We start from the raw sequence: 19,944 nt of genomic DNA, 5'->3' as shown, positions 1-19,944 counted from the left end.
TGCATGAGTCACCTGGCTCATGAAAAAACAAACACCCCTCTGTGTAGCCAAAGTTTTTCAAAGAGTTTTCTGCCCTCAGTCTTTCCACCCCACCTTCCACTGCTGAGGCTGCTGTCATCCGTGCCCCCCAGTGCTGTTGACACGGCCACTGCCCACTGGGCAGGCCTGTCATGAGGCTGGCTCTCCCCTGAGCAACAGGCCCACATCCACTGTCCCCTGCACTCTGCCATCCGGACATACATTTGGGAGCATCTTTCCGTCCCAGTCTCAGGAAATGGCACTGCCACTTACCAGCTTAGGACCACTGGCATCACCCCCTACTCCCCTCCTCCCCCCACCCCATTCAGTAGACTCAGCAGCCGGATAGATAGTGTTAAGTCGCTAGAACTCACCCCTCTGTCTGCCACCACCATGGCTCAGTCCAACAGCATCCCCTGCTGGTATTGCTCATCAATCCATTTCTAGCCTGCTCTTCTAAACCACACCTGCTTAAAAGCCTTAAATGGCCTCCCAGTACACCAGGATGAAGTCCAAATTCCTTGCCACAGCAGGTAGAAGACTTTATTCCTCTCTTGCCACTCCCCCTCCTCACTCTGTACTGACATCCATCAGTGTCTCTGAGCCTTCCCACACGCTGTTCCCTCTGTTCCAGGTTAACCTCTCCCTGGGCTTCAGGTCTGACTTGGATGTTAATCACTTTCCTCCAGGGAGCCTTCCAGGATTCGCAAGACTGAATTAGGTGCCCCTCCAATGTGCTCCCATAGCGCTCATGTCTCGCCTAGCACTTGCCACACGGCCATGCCATGGCCTGTTTGCTGACCCTACGCCCCCACAGATGGTGCATCTTGAGAGTAAGAACATTGTCGTGGGCATCAAGGAAGCCCCAGGATGCGATACACAGAGCACAGTGTAGAGCAGGCACCATGCTTGTGTACCGGATGGAGGATGTTTCTCACACACCCTGCCGCAAGTCCTCTCTGAACACACCTGGGGGGCTTCCCTGGGGGTCCAGTGGTTAAGAATCTGCCTTGCAATGCTAGGGACACCGGTGTGATCTCTGGTCTGGGAAGATCCCACAGGCTGTGAAGCAACTAAGCCCGTGCTGTACAACTAGAGCCTGTGCTCTGGATCCTGGAAGCCGAAACTACTGAAGCCCGTGAGCCCTACAAGCCCACGCTCCACAGAAGTCACCGCAGTGAGAAGCCCTCACGCTACAATGAAGAGTGGCCACCGCTCACCGCAACTAGAGAAAGCCTGCATGCAGTAATGAAGACTCACCACAGCCAAAAAAAAAATCTTAAAAAAGAAACAATGCACCTGTGGCTTTCAGTTTTCCCTGGGCCACAATGAGAGTTATCTCCAAATTTGGTAAAAGGTGTTTCAGCACAGCCTAGAAGGACAAAACCAGTCAAAATGATCCACCAGTCAGCTCCATGTCGCCACAAGTTCCTACTAAACAAAACGACAAATGTGCAGAGGCTCCAAGGGAAGATTTAGCCACTGATCGAGGACACAGCACTAATGTGAGGACATCTTTTCAAAGATGACACTTGGACCTTACAGTCAGCTCCAGGAAGGGGGCGTGGAGGAGGACCGGGTAAGGAAAGAAGGGCCAAGGCAGGGGTGGAAGGAGCCAGACTGCTTGAACACTCAAATAGGTCTTCGGATAATCCCCAGGGGGTCCACATTTGACAGAGAGGGTTTTTACTTTCGTTTGGTTGGAGTGCGGAGAAAGGGCACAATTTATGCCTGAAAGTGCTGAATATCAAAATATTTCACTTTATTTCTGTATCATAAATTTGTCATTTCAACAACTTTGATCATGAGCTAATACAGTAATATATATAAAAAAAAAAGAGGGTGAAAAAGACGTTAGTATTCATTTTCATAAAGTGCAGATTTAATTTTCAATTGTTTGCCCCAGTAAACATCACTTCACTTCAAATCCTCCCCTGACACCAACCAAAAAGGGACTGTTTTAAAATTTTTTTCCTTAACAAATGTCTACCACCCAGGATAAATGAAAGATCCAATACAGACAAGTTTTTCTGCAAACATTTTTCTGGTTAAGATTTCTGAGGACAAGAGTACTAAGTGAAAAAAATAACCTGTCATAATTAATATGAATACATATAACAAAACGTAATTTAGACCCCCATGCTTACTTTGCAATTTTTAGGTCTCCAATTATGAAAAAGGTACCTAACTAAATGAGAATGGATACCTTCATATGTGGCCAAATTATTTTTACTGACGTCATTTGAAGACATTCTCTGGTTTTGGCCTTTACGACAAGTTAATTCTCATACTCCCTCACCAATTATATAAGGTTGCTTTCAGTCAGACAGACATTTATATTCAAAATGGGCTTCTTCTCTTATGCTACTACATAAGGACTGGCCTCTTTTTTCAAAAGAATATTGCTAGCAACTAGGTTAATTAAAGAGTACTCATGGCTTAAATTTGCCAAATGCTTACCTCTGAGACAGTATAAATATGGATTATTAAAGTTGTCTACTCAAGTATAAAATCTAGGCAAAACCCTTGTAATATAGGCAAAATATTCAAAGGCTAAGAAAAAAATTTCTTTTACAAGAAAGTGCAACTGCAGGGTCTTTTGAATGATCTTCTAGACGGTTCTGCAGAGAACTTAGTAGTTTGGCTCAGAAAGTAGAGTTCCTCATGAGGAATTAAAGTTCTTCCTAGAAGAATTCAAAGCAAAATTTCAGGCAGCTTTCCGAAAATAAACCGTTAGTTTGTGGTTACACAATGAGATAAACTGGAACTTACAATAATGAAGGCCTTCAGATTTGCTGCGATTTGCAGGAGAACTTGACAGAGCTGCTCTGCTCTTACCCCGGGATGACGGGCTTTTATAAAGTTACCCAGATAGGTGGTTACAGCACTTTGTAAACATTGAGAGTAGGCATGAAATTAATCAGGAGGAAATCAGAAGTGTTTTCATGTGTGTTTCAGTGCTTTTTCAGGTCAAATTACAATGCTTTCAAATAAAACATTAAAAGTGTAACATTTTCTTGGTCATTTCCAGTATTTTACATAGTGAATGGAGAGTCATGGTGCCAGGGCTTTACATCAGTCATCCGTGACACATTCTGTCCCACCGTCAGATTTTCAGCATTTGCTCCGCGGCTGCTAGATGGTAGAGGAAGTTTTCTGTGGCTGGTGGAAATCGTCTTTGCTTTAGTGCCTCATAATTGAGCACTCGCTTTTCTCCATCATCCGAAACTTCTGAAAATGGAGCCAGGTTGGTGAAGATTTCTTTTGTTTTTAGGGAGATATCCTTTAATAGAATAGGAAAATATATAACACACTAGTGTCCAAAAATTTGAATAGCTCTCCAGAAATTTTCCTGCTATTTTTTAAGTTTATCAGACTTATTTTATTTGTAAACTATAAAAAATGAAACCAATTTAAAACAACAAAAAATATATGGCACGGCTAACTTTGCACAGCAGCAGTGGTCAGGGTGGGGGGAATATTTTAACCTTTTTTTTTTGAAGTGCACAACTCAGTGGCGTTTAAGTACTTTCGTCATGTTGTGCAGCCATCACCACTACCCATTCCCAGAACTTTTTCATCATCCTAAACCAAAACTCTGTACACATTAAACAGTAACCCCCCACCCGCCCCTCTAGACCCTGGCAATCACCATTGTACTTTCTGCCTCTATGAACTTGCCTATTCTATTAATAGGTACTAGTGGAATCAAAACATCTGTCCCTCTGTGACTGGCGTATTTCACTCAGCATAATGTTTTCAAGGCTCATGCATGCTGTAGCACACGTCAGCGCTTCATTCTAAGGCTAACATCCCACCATATGTGCATACTACATGTTGTTGACCCATCCGTCCGCTGAGGAACATCTAGGCTGTTTTCACCTTTTGGCCATTGTGAATAATGCTGCTATGGACATGGGTACATAAATATCTATTTGAGTTCCTGTTTTCAATTTTTAATATAGAATTACCAAATCTCTATTAATGCTGTGTTTCGCTCTTTGAGGAATCTGCTATTGTTTTTAGAACAAATGTCTTCCCAGAGTCCCCTCCTGCCTGGGATGAGCAGCCCAGCACCAGCCACACAGGCTTTCCTTCCCCTTCACAGACTGACATTCCCTTTGGGTGGCTGAGGACTCAGCAGGGCTCGCATTAAAGTCATGTCTCTTTCCTGGTTTGGTGACATCATTAATTTATTCGGATATTTTTGAATTCAGAATACATACCAGGCACTACATCATACTTTATAGTGAACCATCTATGGATCACTTTTAGTCCATGAAAAACACTGTAATTCAAAACTCAAATTTATACATTTCACCAACACTGTTTTCACTCTAATGTTGATGGTGGAATGGGTGGGTAATGACCATCTGTCCAGTAGGACAGTCTCAAGAATCTGGGTTCTTAGGACAAAACCCACCCACCCCTCCCAGCCACAGCTGGATGGGCCACCAGCACTGAAGAGAACGGCGTTGCTGGCAAGTGCCCACCAAACCTGCGGCCCCTCTCACCACTCAGTGGTTATAGCTTTCACAACAACTGCTTGATTTGGGCACCAGCCCCCTGTACCCGTCTCCCCGTGGAGCCTGGCGACTAACTGGCTCATCTTCATCGGGTCTATCCTGAAGACCTCATCTGAGCAGCTGCCCATGGGCCTCTCCAGTCACTTCACTCTGGTCACGTGGACAGCAGATAACTTGCCGCTGCCCAAAGATGCCTTTTTGGGACCCCGTTGGTGGGAAGATGAAAGCATTACCTGTATAACTTGGCTGTCTGACTTCTCTGGATCTTCTGCCGACTGGACAATTAACTGACCAATTTCTTTATGCAGTTTGCCCATTGTCATGGCCTCTGGTGAGATCAAGAAGAATATGTTATGTGAATGTTTAGACATTTACAAAATGAAAAATCATCATCTACATGACAACCCAAACGACTATACAGAGGGGATTCTGAAAAAACAATTGACAAGCCCCCACATCTCCATCCTGTTACTACACACAGATGAGATGGTTGGATGGCATCACTGACTCAATGGACATTGAGTTTGAGTAGGCTCCGGGAGTTGGTGTTGAACAGGGAGGCCTGGTGTGCTACAGTCTACGGGGTCGCAAACAGTCGGACACGACTGAGCGACTGAACTGAACTGACCTCACACAAATACGACGACACAACAGGAGGTAAGGCATAATCATGATTTATATACTTCATGTCCAAAGTAAAAATACACCAACGCCAAACCAAAATTCTGGTAACAATTTTTTCTTTCTAGACAAAAACCTAATGAAAACTGACTGTGTGTAGGTTGTAAGCCAAGAGCCTGACTTTCCTGTCCCCGTCTTCACAGTTGGGAATTCATGTTTATCTTTCTGGCAGGAATATTGTGAAAGCCGTGCTTCCTGTCAGTTCTGCAGAAGCATCTCAACAATCACGGTGTAAAGGCCCTTAGGAATGAGCCACGGCAGCAACCTAAGTTACAGTAATTACGGGCTGACCAAAAAGTTCATTCAGGTTTCTCGGTAATGAACTTTTTAGCCAACCCAGTATCTACATTGCTATTTTCTGCAGCAAGAAGGTTAACAGAGATTTCGGTTTAACACTCAAGAGGGACAGGCTCCACGGGGACAAGCCCATTTTATTGACTCAGGACAGCAGGGGATAGCAGGGAGCGGCAGTTTCTGCCTGGTCCTAACACTTCAGTAGTTTCAGTGGCCCTGGCCACAGCTAGGTTTCTACCACTCCAGCTTTATAAAAGGCAACATCTCCTAAAAACCTGATACTATATTTTGAATTTTTCACCATGAATATGTATTATGTTTGTAATTTCCAAGTGAATTAAGAGAAAACAAGTTTTAGTTCTATTAATTGGAGGTTGCTAGATAAAACCTCACATAATCAGAACCCAGCTAACAAATATCCCTCACTGGCTAGCATTCAGCTGCTCCCAATTTTAGGAGAAAGAGAAAATGACAACACAAAAGCTGTTACAGGTAATTCTCACCTAAAACCAAAACTTCACAATGTCCTGGGTCTTTAGCCTCCAAGAATATTCATTCCCTGGTGTTTACTGAGACATTGTTCAAAAAGATTTTCCACACAGGAGTCACATTCAACCCTTGTGTAGTGACAGATGTCTGCACACTCTTTGACACTTTGTCCTTCATGAGGTGGACATGAGGTAAATTCTTTTCCCTTAATGACCTGCTTTAACAAATAGAATACGGAGGAAGTGACGGTATGTGACTTCCCAGACTAGGTTGCACAAGACATCGTGGCCCCTCTGTCTTGAATTACTGTTGGGGTGACCAACAGTCACGTGCTGAGAACACTCAAGCTGTGCTAGGGAAAGGCCCCTGTGGTGAGGCCGCCTGTCCACAGCCATGTGAGCAAGCTTGGAAAGGGGTCCTCTTCACTCCAGCTGAGCTTTCATTTGACTGCAGCCCTGGCAATATCTTGATTAAAACCTCATGAGAGACCCTGAGCCAGAACCTCCTAGCTAAGTCCCTCCTAAATTCTTGCCCACCAAAACTTTGAGATAATCAGTATTTGGTGTTTTAAATCACAAAGTTTAGCAGTAATCTGTTATGCAGCAATAGATATCAAATACACTTTGTTTAAACAGAAAAGTGGAGAAACAAGATGAATAGACCATTGACCTTACTAATATACATATGCCATACAGCATAAGCACTCATACGTACCCTTAACCGTTAGATCTACTAGAATGAGTGCTGTGTTCTAGACACAGAAAAATCCATCCAGCACAACAGGTGAGTACTTAGTATTTAAATAATGAGAATCAGCCTAAAAAAATACAACTGCTTGGCTTATATCTGGTGTCAACAACAGAGAACAGAGAACTAACCTTTTGCGAGCGGGGCGATGGTGATCTCACTGTCTGCCAGATTCACAAACACATCGTACAGGTCTGATCTATTGCTCACGTCCAAGTCCACAAATCCAGCGATGTAACCTGTGTTACAGGGAGGATCAGCATTACTGGAGAAGGAGGAAATCACACTGTGAACATACCAAAACGGGAGTGAGTCTAAGAGCTCGTCAGCTGCTTTTCTTCTCTGCGTTACTTATCCAGGGCGTTTAAGCTGTATCCGTGGTATTTCTCAAGGTGACATTATTGCCAACTGTCTGAAGAAACTCACAAACCCCTCAGAATGTCCCCAAATTAGATTTTACGTCAAGGAAGAAGGCTGAAATAAAGAATCAGCTTTTTAGTTGTTATTTGGGTCAGGAATGACAGAGGGAATTCCTTGGTGGCCCAGTGGTTAGGACTCGGTGCTTTCACTGCTGGGTCCTGGGTTCAATCCTTGGTTGGAGAACTAAGATCCCACAAGTCTTTATCTGTGCGGCCAAATAAAAAATAAAATCTTTAAAAGAGAATGATAGAGAAAACAGTGTATAGCAAGGATTCTCTTGACCACTGTCCCCTCCCAGGTCTCTATCGCCAAGAAGTCACAACCAAACACTCAGGTTCCTCAGGGATAGCATGGAGGAAATAGCATCATCGTCACCAACTTTAGATCAGATACAATAAACACTAGAGGAATCAAAGCAACTCAAGAATCAGCAGACTGGACTTCCCTGGTGGTCCAGCGGTTAGGAATCCACCTGCCAATGCAAGGGACACGGGTTTGACCCTACTCCAGGAAGATTCCACATGCCATGGGACAACTAAGCCCGTGGGCCGCAACAACTGAAGCCTGTGTGCCCTAGAGCCCATGAGCCGCAACAAGAGAAGCCGCCGCAATGAGAAGCCTGTGCACCGCAGCTGGAGAGTGAACCCCGCTCGCTGCAACTAGAGAAAGCCTGGGTGCAGCAGCGAAGATCCAGTACAGCCAAAAATAAATAAATAAATAAGAATTAGCACTCTTTTTGAACTGGTGTTAAAACAAAGGTTCCTTGACTTTAGATTTCACAGAGCAATACAATTAAAAGAAATTGTTTTTTGGACCAATTTTACTTTACCAAGTGAGGACATTTAAAAAACAATGGCAGTAACAAAAGAAAAAACCTACCACAGAGCACCCAGACAAAGATTCCCTCAGGTTTAAGAAACTGTGATATATATGATGACCAAAATCATGTATCAAATATGATTCATAAAACCATGATTTATATGATATATAAAATCATATATAAAATATAAAAAAAATGATACTGCAGATTCCTGGAGAGAGAGGACACTATTCAGTGTTCCTGAGCCAAGTTGCTATCCAGATGGAAAAAACTGAAATAGTGAAACTCACACCCTACCTACAAAAACAGTAATTCCAGGTAGATTAAAGACTTAAATGGGAAAGAAAAAACTTTATAAAGTTTTATAAGAAAATATAGGAGAACATCTTTCTGCCATTGGGATAGAAATTTTCTTAAACAAAATATAAAAGATAAAATCATAAGTCTAAAAACATCCCAACACATTAAGATTTCTATTCATCAAAAGATACCATGAGGAAGATTTCCCTGGCAGTCCAGTGGCTAAGTCTATGCTTCTACTGCAGGGGGTATAGGTTCAATCCCTGCTCAGAGAACTAAGACCCCACAAGTCTTGAAACATGCCCCACTTCATAAAAAGGAAAATGAAAATGGTGCTAACTTTTAGGTGATTTTGTATATTTTATCACAATTTTTTAAAATTTTATAATTTTTATTATAGTTGATTTACAATGTTTTATTAGTTTCAGGTGTACAAATTTTTTTAATTAAAAAAACTTTTTAAGGGAAAAAACAACTGGCTGCATTTACCAAAGAAATAATAAATAATCAACATTCCTCTTGTTGTGCTTAGTTGCTCAGTCACGTCCAACTCTTTGCAACCCCATGGAGTGCAGCCCGCCAGGCTCCTTGGTCCATGGGGATTCTCCAGGCCAGAATACTGGAGTGGGTTGCCATGCCTTCCTCCAGGGAATCTTCCCAACCCAGGGATTGAACCCAGGTCTCCCACGCTGCAGGCAGATTTTTACCAACTGAGCTACCAGGAAAGCCCAACATTCCCCTTAGGAATGCTCTAAAATTAAAACAAAACAAAATCCCCCTGCAAACAAACAACAACCCTGGTTAAAGCCGAGCTTCTCCTCCCCTGGGAGCCTGCTGCCTACCTGGGCACATCTGTAGGGCTTCCAGCTCATCGGCATCCAGGTGCACGTAGGAGTGAAGTATGGTCCAGTCCTGCCGATGCCATACCAGGGCAGGCAGAGTCCTGGGGAGTCAAAGTGAGAACACAGATGGCTGCCAGCCCACCCCTGAGACTCCGCCCATCCTGTTCCCTCCTCTTCTGCGGGAGGAAACTGGCTTCCGGATGCAGAAGAACAAACGCTCTCTGTGCCAACACCTCGAGGCTTCAGAGTAAATTAATGCAGCGTTTTGCTGTTGTTTAGTTGCTCAGTCGTGTCCGACTCTTTGTGACCCCGTGGACTGTAGCCCGCTAGGCTCCTCTGTCCATGGGATTTCCCAGGCAAGAAAACTGGACTGTTGCCGTTTCCTTCTCCAGGGGATCTTCTTGACCCAGGAATCCAATTCCCGAGTATCTTGTATTGGCATGTGGATTCTTTACCACTGAACCACCAGGGAAGCCCAAGTGTTTTAAACACAACTTTTTGGGTCAGATAAGCTACAAAAAACTGAAGGTATTAGTTTCAAAAGATCTCCATAGTTGGGGAATGATGCTTTTAAAGTGTTCCCCCATGGTCCAGTGGTTAAGACTGTCTTCCACTGCAGGGGGTGCGTGTTCCATCCCTGCTCAGGGAGTATCCCACACTCCTCACAGGGCAGCCAAAACAATAACAATAATAATAAAGTGCTCTTCCCAATGCCCCACTCTGCAGGCTGCCACAGAAGCAGTCTGGGGGTAAGATCCAAAGTGGGCCCTACAAGCAAGAAATTTTTTTGAAGCCTCCCATTTCATATTTAAAATTCCAGCCAAACTTGCAAACTACTTTGTGTTTGTTTTTATACGAAAATAAGTTTTCTTAAAAAACTTCCAGTGAGACAGCTACTTCGTTCAGGAAGAAGTATGCGTTGATGCGCCTGTGGTTTTGTGAACCCTCTGGTGGCCCACTAGACATCTCAGAAACTGAGGACACTCAGGTTTCAGAAGCATAAATGTAGAGGAAGAGGGAAAATGGGTGGAAAAACACAGACTTGGGGAGTGAGAGCAGGATGACAATTCTGGTCCCATTACTGTGACCTGAGGCAAGCACCATCCTTACAACCGTAATCACTTCTCGAGTGCACACTATGTGCAAGGCACGTGCTGAGCATGTTACACAAATTATTTCCAGTCCTGAAACCAAGCTTATGAGGCGGGTATTACCAGCTTCATTTCACAGATAAAGAAACTGAGGTGTAGAAACATTACATATCCTTTACGTGGTCACAAGGCTAAGAAGTTGTCTCCCAGGACTTTACCCCAGGTCTTTCTGCCTAGCAAGCCTTTTTTCTTCTCAGTATCTAACCACTTAGCCTCGATCTGCTTATCTATAAACAGGGCAGTCACACTTCCTCCCAGGGTTCTTCTCGTGAGTAAGTCTAATACAGCCAAGTGACTTACACAATGCCTCACATACAGTGAATAGCATAAATGCTAGCTCCTCTGCTTTTACAAAAGAATCTAAGAATAAATCTAAGTTAGATTTGGCAAAGAAAACAAAACAAATCTATATTTACTATATAAATAAGAGTCTGGGATAAAACTGAATGGAAGAACAACTTGCCAAAAACAGGGGTCAGGCAACTATGGCCCATAAGTGTGCTGCCCTCCTTTGCACGTAAGGTTTTACCAGAACACAGTCATGCTCATTCATTTATGCATGGGCTGTCCATGGCTGTTTTAATGCAACCCATGGCAGTTGAGTAATTGGGACAGAAAGCATATGGCTACAAGGCTGATATCTACTATCTGGCAAGGGAATGTCTGCAAACTTCCTGCTCCAAAATATTAGTTCATATTTCAAAATTTAAAGAAGAATCTGTTCAAACTCAGTGACCTTGAATACGAAATCTAAACCAAAGTGGCATTTCACCCCTAAACTAACATATCTTATTTATTCCAACATGAAAACCAACCGGGACACAGAGGACCCCAAAGTGGCTGCCAACAAAGTTTACACTTTTTAATGATAAGAGATCATACCTGGTAAACTCCTGGACAGCTTCTATTTTGGGGTGATAGACGACAATTCTTTTCTTTAGCATCAGTGCTGTGTGTAAGATAACAGTTTCCATTCCAAACTGAGATACAATGTCTTAAAACAAAAAAAATTGTGAGTGCATTAAACATTATATAAGGAAATCAAGTTTTTATCAGAAATAATTCTTCACACACGAATGCATAATTATTTTCAAAACAGAGAATAAATTTCAGTAAATGTTATAAATACAGAAGCACCTTAGTTGGTGGATGGTCATATCACTCCATACATCTGCTCCCCAGGATGGGTGTTACGGTAGCTACACCCACTCCCACAAGGGACTGGATGCTGGGTGCAGAGGTAAAGCCAGATTCACAAGAAAGGGGAATTATATGAAGGGAATCACCATCTTTGGGGTCGTGAAAGCTTAAGAAAAAAGGTTCACTGATCCCCCAAACCTACATACTCATCACTGCACAAGTCCTTGTGAGAGACAGCTGGACAAACACCTAATACCTCAACAGGGATGCTTAGAAACCATAAGAAACAGTGGGATCAGGGATGAGAATGAAGGCCAGCATCAGCCGCGGAATCCTCTTTCTTTCCTTGTTTAAGGATACAAACTCTCGGCTCAGCTCTAGGCTGGACCTTCCAGCGAGGAGAGGCAGGGAGTTAGACTGGGAACTGGGGCAGGGGCTTCAGCTCCCCAGGAGGAAGAGGTCACTGCTAAGATCTAAGGAAAGGAAAACGACGGAAGTCAGTGGAGACTTCGACCTGTGAACTTCAGCATACAGATGAAAAGAACTCTCTATAGACAGTTGGAATCACATGGAAAGAAACACCACAGAAGTCTGCTTTCCTGACAGTTCTAACCACATAAGGAAATGGAGAACTACCTTCCCGCACAGGAAACGAATATCATGTAGATGAAAACATGTGGAAAGAGGAAATAACACTCTAATGCGAGACTGTCCTTGGCCGGGGGTTTTGTTGTTGTTGGGATGGGTTTTTGTTTCTTTTTTGCATCTTTTTTTTTTTTTTTTTACCTTTGATGGAACCCGCAAGGTATGCCTTTCGGGCATCAAAGTCCTTGCTAAGGAAAGAGCCATTTTCTTCACTCTGGCATATCCCCTTCGTGAGAACTGCGATGTAACTCTCCATCATCTTAACTGGACTCCCATGCTTCAGGTACATTCTGTGAGAAAGGACAAAAAAGCAAGCGTGCTTCTAGTTAGCATGGACCACCTGGAGTAATGTACCAAGGCCAGGCATGGGTACGTTCTAAAGAACCTGAGCCAACTTGCTAACACACTTCTGAATGCCTGCATCTTTTCATGACATGGTTACTTCTATAAATTTACTTGGAAAATATATTAGAAAAATAAAACCACCACTGGAGAAACCTTCAACAGTTCTGTGAAGTCAGCTCTCGTTACATCTGCGGAGGCCGGCTGAGGTCCTTAGGCAGGAGAATGAACTAAGGACTTCCTGAGGCCCCACTGTTCTCAAGAATACTGTATCCTTATCTGTTTTTATGTCTTACATTCACAGGTGGTGTCGTTGGGCATAACAACTCTGTTTTATTGCTGGATTTCCTTTCATAAGAAAGGAGTTTGTGCATTGCCCACAGAGAAAGCAGCAATTAGTTGTAGAACATATATTTACTATTGGAGTTCTCAGAGGTAGCTGTATTTAGATAATTAAGAAATCAAACTCCTCTAAATTTCTGGTGATAAATACATACTAGATACATTCATTAAATTAAGAAGGTCCAGAAAATGCTGACAGGAAGCCAGCTCATTTACAGCTCACATGTGAAATCAGGCCCCTCTCCTGCAATCTCTTCCTGTGAGAAACTGTGAATTCTTCTAGAGAAGCAGGTCTGGGTCTACTTGGGCATTTTAGTAGCTGAAGGGGTACAAAATTGGGATGAACATAAAATAACTGTTTAAGACAAGTTCACTTGAAAACTATATTTATTGTAGATTAGGTGAAAAAAAGCATGGGATTTAACTGCTTATTAAATTTCATCAACTGTCAGTGTTTTTAAATTATTTTTGTGCACACCCTGGGGAAAAAGAGGCAGAGGATAATGAATATGGTGAACTGTCACATATAGAAAACAGTCAACCCCATTAACTCATCCAGGGCTTACAGATGAAGAAAACAGCTCCAGTAAGACATAAGGAAGGCAAGTCCAGGAGCTGCCCTGGGGTAGGGGGTCAGGAGGAAGAACTGGGGACTGGGAACTGGGGGAAAAGGGGACTTAGACTTCACTGTACACCCTTTGGTGTTATTTGCATTTCTTTTTATTATGTGCTTACATTACCACCACCAAAGCAGAGCAGAAAACCAAACGGCACCATTAAAATGATTACATATTTTAAAAATAAAATAAAATTTCATTAAAAAAATTAATTTAAAATTATAAACAGGGGTCATGGCAGTGGGCCCAGATCCCACAGAGGGAATGGACCCCGCCATGTGGGGATTCCCCGGCCACTGTGTGCAGCGTGCCGTGAAGGGCCCCTCTCACCAGAAATGGGAGAGGGCGCCTTCCCGCCATCAAAAAGTGCTTTTCTAACTAACACAACATTGTAAATCAGCTATACCTTAATCAAAATAAAAGAGCGAAAGTGAAAAAGTGTTTATCTCTGTGTGTGTAAAGAGGCACAGGTGTTCGTGGGGAGACTGAGTGTGTGTGCAGAGAGCACTCGGGTGTGGACAGGTGCCAGGGCAAACACTTGAGGGTGTTAGCAGGGGGCGGGCAGAGGAAGTGGCTGGCATCAGCTTGAGTCCGCATTCCTGTTGTAACTGTGACAGGAGGAGAGAATTCAGAGTGTGACAATGTCACAGCACGGCACAAGCTGAGAAACCCTCTGGGCTTCCTCCAGGGCAGGAAGTACGGTCTAAAGCTACCTGGCCTTTGGAGGCCCAGAGGGCCCAGAATACTTCCCAGTGAATTCAGTTGAGTAACCTAACCTTGACTCAAATGAAATGGAGTCCACCGTTTGTTCAAACACCTCTGCAGTGGCTTTAGTCCACGGCTTCTGGATGGTGACCCTAACAGTAACAATCTCCCTTTGTGTCAGTGCCTTATTTGCAGACAAATGTGTCTATTCCACAGTGAGCCACACTCCCGGAATTTATCTCATGGAAAGCAACAAGTTTTTCTTATCACAGCTGACTGCAAAAACAGTAAAACTTCATTTTGTCAAAATACAACCTAACTGTAACATTTAGATCATGAGATGGTATTCTTAGACTGTGTGTACGTGTGTGTATACGTATATAAAAATGGCAAAAATGCAACCATTTATCAGGCTTATAGTGTGAAAAACAAAAACAACGCCTCTTATCCCGCCCCCCATAAAAATCTACATACTGGATGTAAACCTGAGGTTATTACATAACACTGTCACTAGATAGAATTATAATTCTATCTAGTGACAATATTAGAAGGAAAAAAAAAAGCAAAACCCGAAACCCTGCAAAAGTCTTGTTCAAAGAAAAAGATAATGTCTCTCACATATAAGAGATTTCATTAATTTCACCAGATACACTTATCAAGGCAAGAAAGTAAACTAGTATACTTCAGATTAATTTTTTCAACAGTTGCGAAACTGAAGGAGTCCACTTGAATCATGATTAACCAGTTCATCAGTTTCTCAGCTCCTCAGCATTCCAGCTAAAAATATTTTCCTGTCCTTAAGCATAATTCAAAATGCCTGTTAGCCTTCCCCAATGACTCCCACACACAGCCTGACACAGATGAACCAGCTTACCACTTCCATCCCAAGGAAGGTTCCAGCTTGGAAATGAGCGGAAGTAAAATACCAAAAGTGGCAAGTGACTCAAAATACCCAGCACCTACAACAGTTGTGCAAACTGCCTTTTCTCCCCCCATCTATCATTTCCCCTGATAACAGGAGCAGTACCATAGAAGTAAGACAAAATGCCTCTTTATAAAACAGTGTCCAAACAGAAGGCTGAAATATGCTTCCTCATGTAGAAATCTGCTACATGACTATTGAGTAAGATCCTCATTTTTGTATATTAGCATTTAATACAGTTTTCATACAGACCTACACAATATCCTAGTGAAGGCGGCATATTTCTCTGGATTAAAATCTTTGGCGGTCAGAACAATAGAAAAATGAGTCACCTGTCCAAAACAAACAAAAAAAAGTACACTCTTTAAAGACACTTTAATAGAATTAATCTTTATTACTACATCCTAACAAGCCTCTTGTATAAGACAAACCAGCATTAAAAAGAAAAGACCAAAACAAGTAACAAGTCCTCACTTGCCTCTTTATACTTTTATGTGTATATACTATTTACAAATATATATATACACACATAAAAAATATTTTATGTATATATATACACACATAAAAATTATATATACATATATTTAATTTCCTTTTAGTTAGAATTCTTTTCCTCAAAAACATAAAAATATTTCAAATATCAGAAATGTGAGTTTTTATTTAAAACCCCCATCCTCATCACAGCAGAATTAGGAATGCTATATCAGACCTACCACTTACTGACTATTTTTCATTAATGAAATAGAAGGATGGAAAACAACATATATATGTTTCAGTAAAAATCATACAGTTCCCCAAATAGTCAATTCTCTGTAGGGTGTTATATAGGCTAAAGGGCATTGTTATAACCTTCATTTATTTATATGCCTCTATTACTATACATACAAATTTCGGATCATCATATACCTATTATTTCCATTAGTATCTTTTTACAATTCACATTTTCTAATTATTAATCTCTGTTTTGTCTTAAACCTCTTACAGTTTCTAAATTGTTGCCTTCCTGTTACTTTAAACGTAATTCCTTACATTTAAACTGGTATCCTGAACATGCTTCAAACCATCTGGTGACTGACTACAGAAATAGCCCCGAAATGCTAAAAGAAGTCTTCACCCGGAAACCGACCAGGGGCTCAGCCACCCCGTACCAATATTCTTTTCTCTGAGAAAACCTCCTGGTTGTGCGGGACTAGGAAAGTCCAAAATGACCACATACTTACTGGCTTTTAGCCTGTCACCTTGATGGTGTCCATATCAAATGACACACACACACAAAGTCTACTGAACACACAAATTTCCTTAGTTATCCTCTCTATTCTTAACATCCCCTTATCAAACATAAACCAATAAAAAAGTTTTCTTATCCAGGATAATTATATCCTTCAAAATAGTTTTTAATTATGGAAAATTACTTCTTCTCACTTTTAATCAGAGTCAAGGCTTTGAAAACTTTTCTACATTTCTACTCCATCCAAGTGTAACCTGGGAAAAGCTTCTCTATACCAACCACAGGTCAATCAAACAATATATATATACACCAATCAATATAATGATTGAGAGTGAAATGTCAAAGAGAACATTCACAACTAAAATCATATATTTAATATTTTCCCAAAACATATTATGAATGAGGAAGTCTAAAGCTAAGGGTTATTGGAATAATCTTACATCACTTTAAATATTTTTCCATTTTGTTGACCCTCCTACAGTCATACCTTTTTCAAAATGGAAGAATCTGGAACTTCAACTGTTGTGATATAAAACCATGTTCTTCTGTACTGACCAAAGACGAAGGGATGGAGCAGTTTGTTTTCATCTGTAAGGCAGCATTTTCTCAGCAGCAGATTCCTTAAAGTAGCTGTGGTGGAAGGGTAACACCACACCCACAGAACTTCTCCATTTGTGTCCTTTTCTACGGTGGAAAGATGGTCACTGTGAGAATGCCAAACAGCAGCAAGGAAGTGAATTGATTGGTTACTTAGAGGCACTTCGTGGAATCAGTTTCAACACCCCATTTTACAAAGAAACCCAGAGCATGTGAGATCCCCACCCCCATCCCCCAGTTCTCACCTACCTCTCCTGGTCCCATTAGCTAGCTCCCCTGATCTTGAATTTTAGGCCACCTGAGTAAGAAGCTTTTCTAACAATTCATGAATGAAAATGTAGCTTTAGCGGTTTGGTAGGGTCTTCCCTATCTCCTCCCATACAAATTCTCATAAACTTATAATCACTTTACCTTATGATCTAGTTGGAAGTATGTTTAATAAATACACAGGGTTTGTTTGAAAACTGGAAATTAAGAAAATGGGGAAATCTCTGTTATATAATGCTATGCACTGATAGTATGAAGTCTATATTTAAAATTTTAATAATAATGGTTAAACAGTCACACATGAAGTTTCACCACCAAAGTCAATACCTCAGTAACAAAATAGGAGCAATTTGCTAATAAAAACAACTCCAGGCAAAAAACAGCCTAAAATTTAGAGAAACAGTAACTGAACATATACCAGTAAAAATGCAGTTTTTCATCTACATACTTTAAAAAAAAATCTTTTACTATGAAAATGTCAAGTATAAAAAAAAAGTAGAGAATGATAAAATGAACCTCCATCACTCAGCTTCAGCGATTATCAACACCTGGTCCTCCTCCAGTCATAAGGGGAAGGAGTTCCACTCACCCCCATTATTTTTAAGCCAAACCCTTTTAAATTTATGTAAACATGAAAATTTTTTTAAATGAATTGAAAATGCAGTAAGTCATCTTTTTCTTTGCTGATACCAGATAAAGTCATGGTTTAATTCAGTCTTAACTCAAAAGTACCTTCAAGGACTAAGAAGTCTTAACGAAAATTGCTCAGTCTTGCTCAATTGTGAGTGACTCTTTGGGACCCCATGGGCTATACAGTCCATGGAATTCTCCAGGCCAGAATATTGGAGTGGGTAGCTTTTCCCTTCTCCAGGGGATCTTTCCAACCCAGGGATTGAACCCAGGTCTCCGGCATTGCGGGCTGATTCTTTGCCAGCTGAGCCACAAGGGAAGCCCAAGAACACTAGAGTGGAAGATCTCTTAGGTACTTAGGTTTTGTTTTGAAACAGTTTTAAAATCACATTAGAAATGAACACAGAATCTGTTCCCAGATAAATGCACTCCTTTGAGACAGTGAAAATAATCAGCAACATTTAGTCACATTTCCACCAGTTTTGCTAAACCCAAGGAACTTGTTTGTGTACTAGGGTTTAGGCATATGTGAAAATCTCTGGAGAATATTTTTTCAAAGGACAATGGCATGCAGAGAACGGCAGACGTTCCCCTAAACCAACCGCGTGCTCACTGTCGCTGTAGGATGGACGCTGCTTCAAAAACCATCGCACAAGGCTCGGGCATGCATTTCCAGCAGCCCAAAGATCCTAACGCACTTCCTTATGCATTGATTTCCTCAAAAGAAACTGGGATTCCACCCACTATGATGATACTACATGTTACATGCACGACCTCTCTCTTCGGATGCAGGCCTTCTCCCCTGGTATGAGGTGGGGCTCTGGGGCTAGACTGCAAGGGTCCCCATCCTGGGTCCACCACTTCCTAGTGTGCCTTCTTGCACAAATGACACCCTCGGCCTCCATCTGCTCCGTGAAGTGGGCATCAAACATTAGCCAGACCCCCTGGAGCCGAGGTGAGAATCAAACGGGAAACAATCGATGCAGAACGCGCAGCACCCCGGGCCTGCAGCAGGCCACCGCGTCCGAAACCGCTCGATCACATGACCGGGGCCAGCCGGGCGCCGGGGTGGCGCCCGTCTCTGCATCGCTCAGAGGGACCCCGGCCCTGCAGCCTCACAGTCGTGAGGCCTGCAAGCTGCCCTCGGCCTCACTGGGGCCTCGCCTGAGCAACTCGGTCAGCCTTCACGTCCAGGCTCGTCTGCAGCCCAGAACACCCAGGAGGACTTCCCTCCTAGAACCCTGGAGGTCTCCGGGGTCCCCCCGCCCTGCCTCCCAGGCCGGCAAGCCCCAAACAAGGCCGCCGGCGCACGGGCCCGACTGCAAGCCCGGCCCCTGCGCCGAGGAGGTAGGGCCCACAGTCCCTAGCCCAGGCCCAAATTGGAGGGGGCCGTGCTCTCCCCACCGCTGGCGGTGCTGCGGGCCGCGGGAGCAGGGGTCGCCCCGGGCCCAGGCGGAGACGGAACTGGGTGTGGGCCTGAGGGGCAGGGTGCCTGTGTCCTCACCGATCAGCCCGACTCCGAGCATCAGCTGAGTGTCCGCAGCCTCCGTAGCAGCCATTTTCCGCCGCAGCCGCCGCCGCCTCAGAGCGCAGATCCTAGCTCCCAGCCCGTAGACCCCGCCCCTCCTCCTGACCCGCCCACCCAGGGGCCCCACCCGCTCGCAGGCCCCACCCTCCAGGCCCCGCCCCCACCCTCCTCTAGGCCCCGCCCTCCCCTCTTTCCTGGACTTCCGGCCTCTCCACTTACTTTCGCCCCAGGCGCCTCACCCTCGAGTCCTGTGTCTTGTCTCTAATACACATCTTCATCCTCCGCCTCCTCAGTTCAGTTCAGTTCGGTTCAGTAGCTCAGACATGTCTGACTCTTTGCGACCCCATAGACTGCAGCACGCCAGGCCTCCCTGTCCATCACCAACTCCCGGAGTTTACTCAAACTCATGTCCATTGAGCCGGTGATGCCATCCAACCATCTCATCCTCTGTCGTCCCCTTCTCCTCCCGCCTCCAATCTTTCCTAGCATCAGAGTCTTTTCAAATGAGTCAGTTCCTCGCATCAGGTGGCCAAAGTATTGGAGTTTCAGCTTCAGCATCAGTCCTTCCAATGAGTTTTCAGGATTGATTTCCTTTAGGATGGACTGGTTGGATCTCCTTGCAGTCCAAGGGACTCTCAAGAGTCTTCTCCAACACCACAGTTCAGAAACATCAAGGAGACCCAACCAGTCCAT

The 19,944-nt window shown here is 43.3% G+C and overlaps 1 protein-coding gene across 4 annotated transcripts; it reads right to left on the bottom strand.

Annotated features, from left to right (window-relative positions):
• Positions 1-1,756: 1,756 nt before the first annotated feature.
• On the bottom strand, positions 1,757-19,339 carry DENND10 (DENN domain containing 10). 4 transcript variants are annotated; one of them, XR_011564304.1, is made up of 10 exons: positions 19,228-19,336; positions 16,717-16,913; positions 15,254-15,333; positions 12,215-12,363; positions 11,171-11,282; positions 9,138-9,238; positions 6,887-6,994; positions 4,778-4,872; positions 2,791-3,301; positions 1,757-2,702 (listed from the first exon to the last, which is right to left on the bottom strand). XR_011564304.1 is itself a non-coding variant. In XM_070780924.1 (9 exons), the coding sequence occupies exons 4-9, from the start codon at positions 12,360-12,362 to the stop codon at positions 3,125-3,127; spliced, it is 741 nt and encodes a 246-aa protein (XP_070637025.1). In that variant the 5' UTR covers position 12,363; positions 15,254-15,333; positions 16,717-16,933; positions 19,228-19,339; the 3' UTR covers positions 1,757-3,124. The 4 variants fall into 4 exon arrangements, 3 of the variants coding, with proteins under 3 accessions (XP_070637025.1, XP_019808313.2, XP_019808314.1); XM_070780924.1 differs by having other exon boundaries at positions 1,757-3,301; positions 16,717-16,933; positions 19,228-19,339; XM_019952754.2 differs by having other exon boundaries at positions 1,757-3,301.
• Between the last annotated feature and the right edge of the window lie 605 nt (positions 19,340-19,944).

The sequence above is a fragment of the Bos indicus genome, chromosome 26 (genome assembly GCF_029378745.1).
Source record: "Bos indicus isolate NIAB-ARS_2022 breed Sahiwal x Tharparkar chromosome 26, NIAB-ARS_B.indTharparkar_mat_pri_1.0, whole genome shotgun sequence".
Taxonomy (NCBI): domain Eukaryota; kingdom Metazoa; phylum Chordata; class Mammalia; order Artiodactyla; family Bovidae; genus Bos; species Bos indicus.
This window is presented reverse-complemented; position numbering and strand designations above follow the sequence as displayed.

What these genes read in the sequence shown, in the direction of transcription:
- DENND10 (XM_019952754.2), bottom strand. Translation starts at nt 19,282, where the DNA reads ATGGCTGCTACGGAGGCTGCGGACACTCAGCTGATGCTCGGAGTCGGG. An exon ending in TTCACTAGGATATTGTGTAG is followed by an intron (nt 12,364 to 15,253) that starts GTCTGTATGAAA and finishes CCTTTCTCACAG; the next exon opens with AATGTACCTGAAGCATGGGA. An exon ending in CCTTGCGGGTTCCATCAAAG is followed by an intron (nt 11,283 to 12,214) that starts GTAAAAAAAAAA and finishes TTTTGTTTTAAG; the next exon opens with ACATTGTATCTCAGTTTGGA.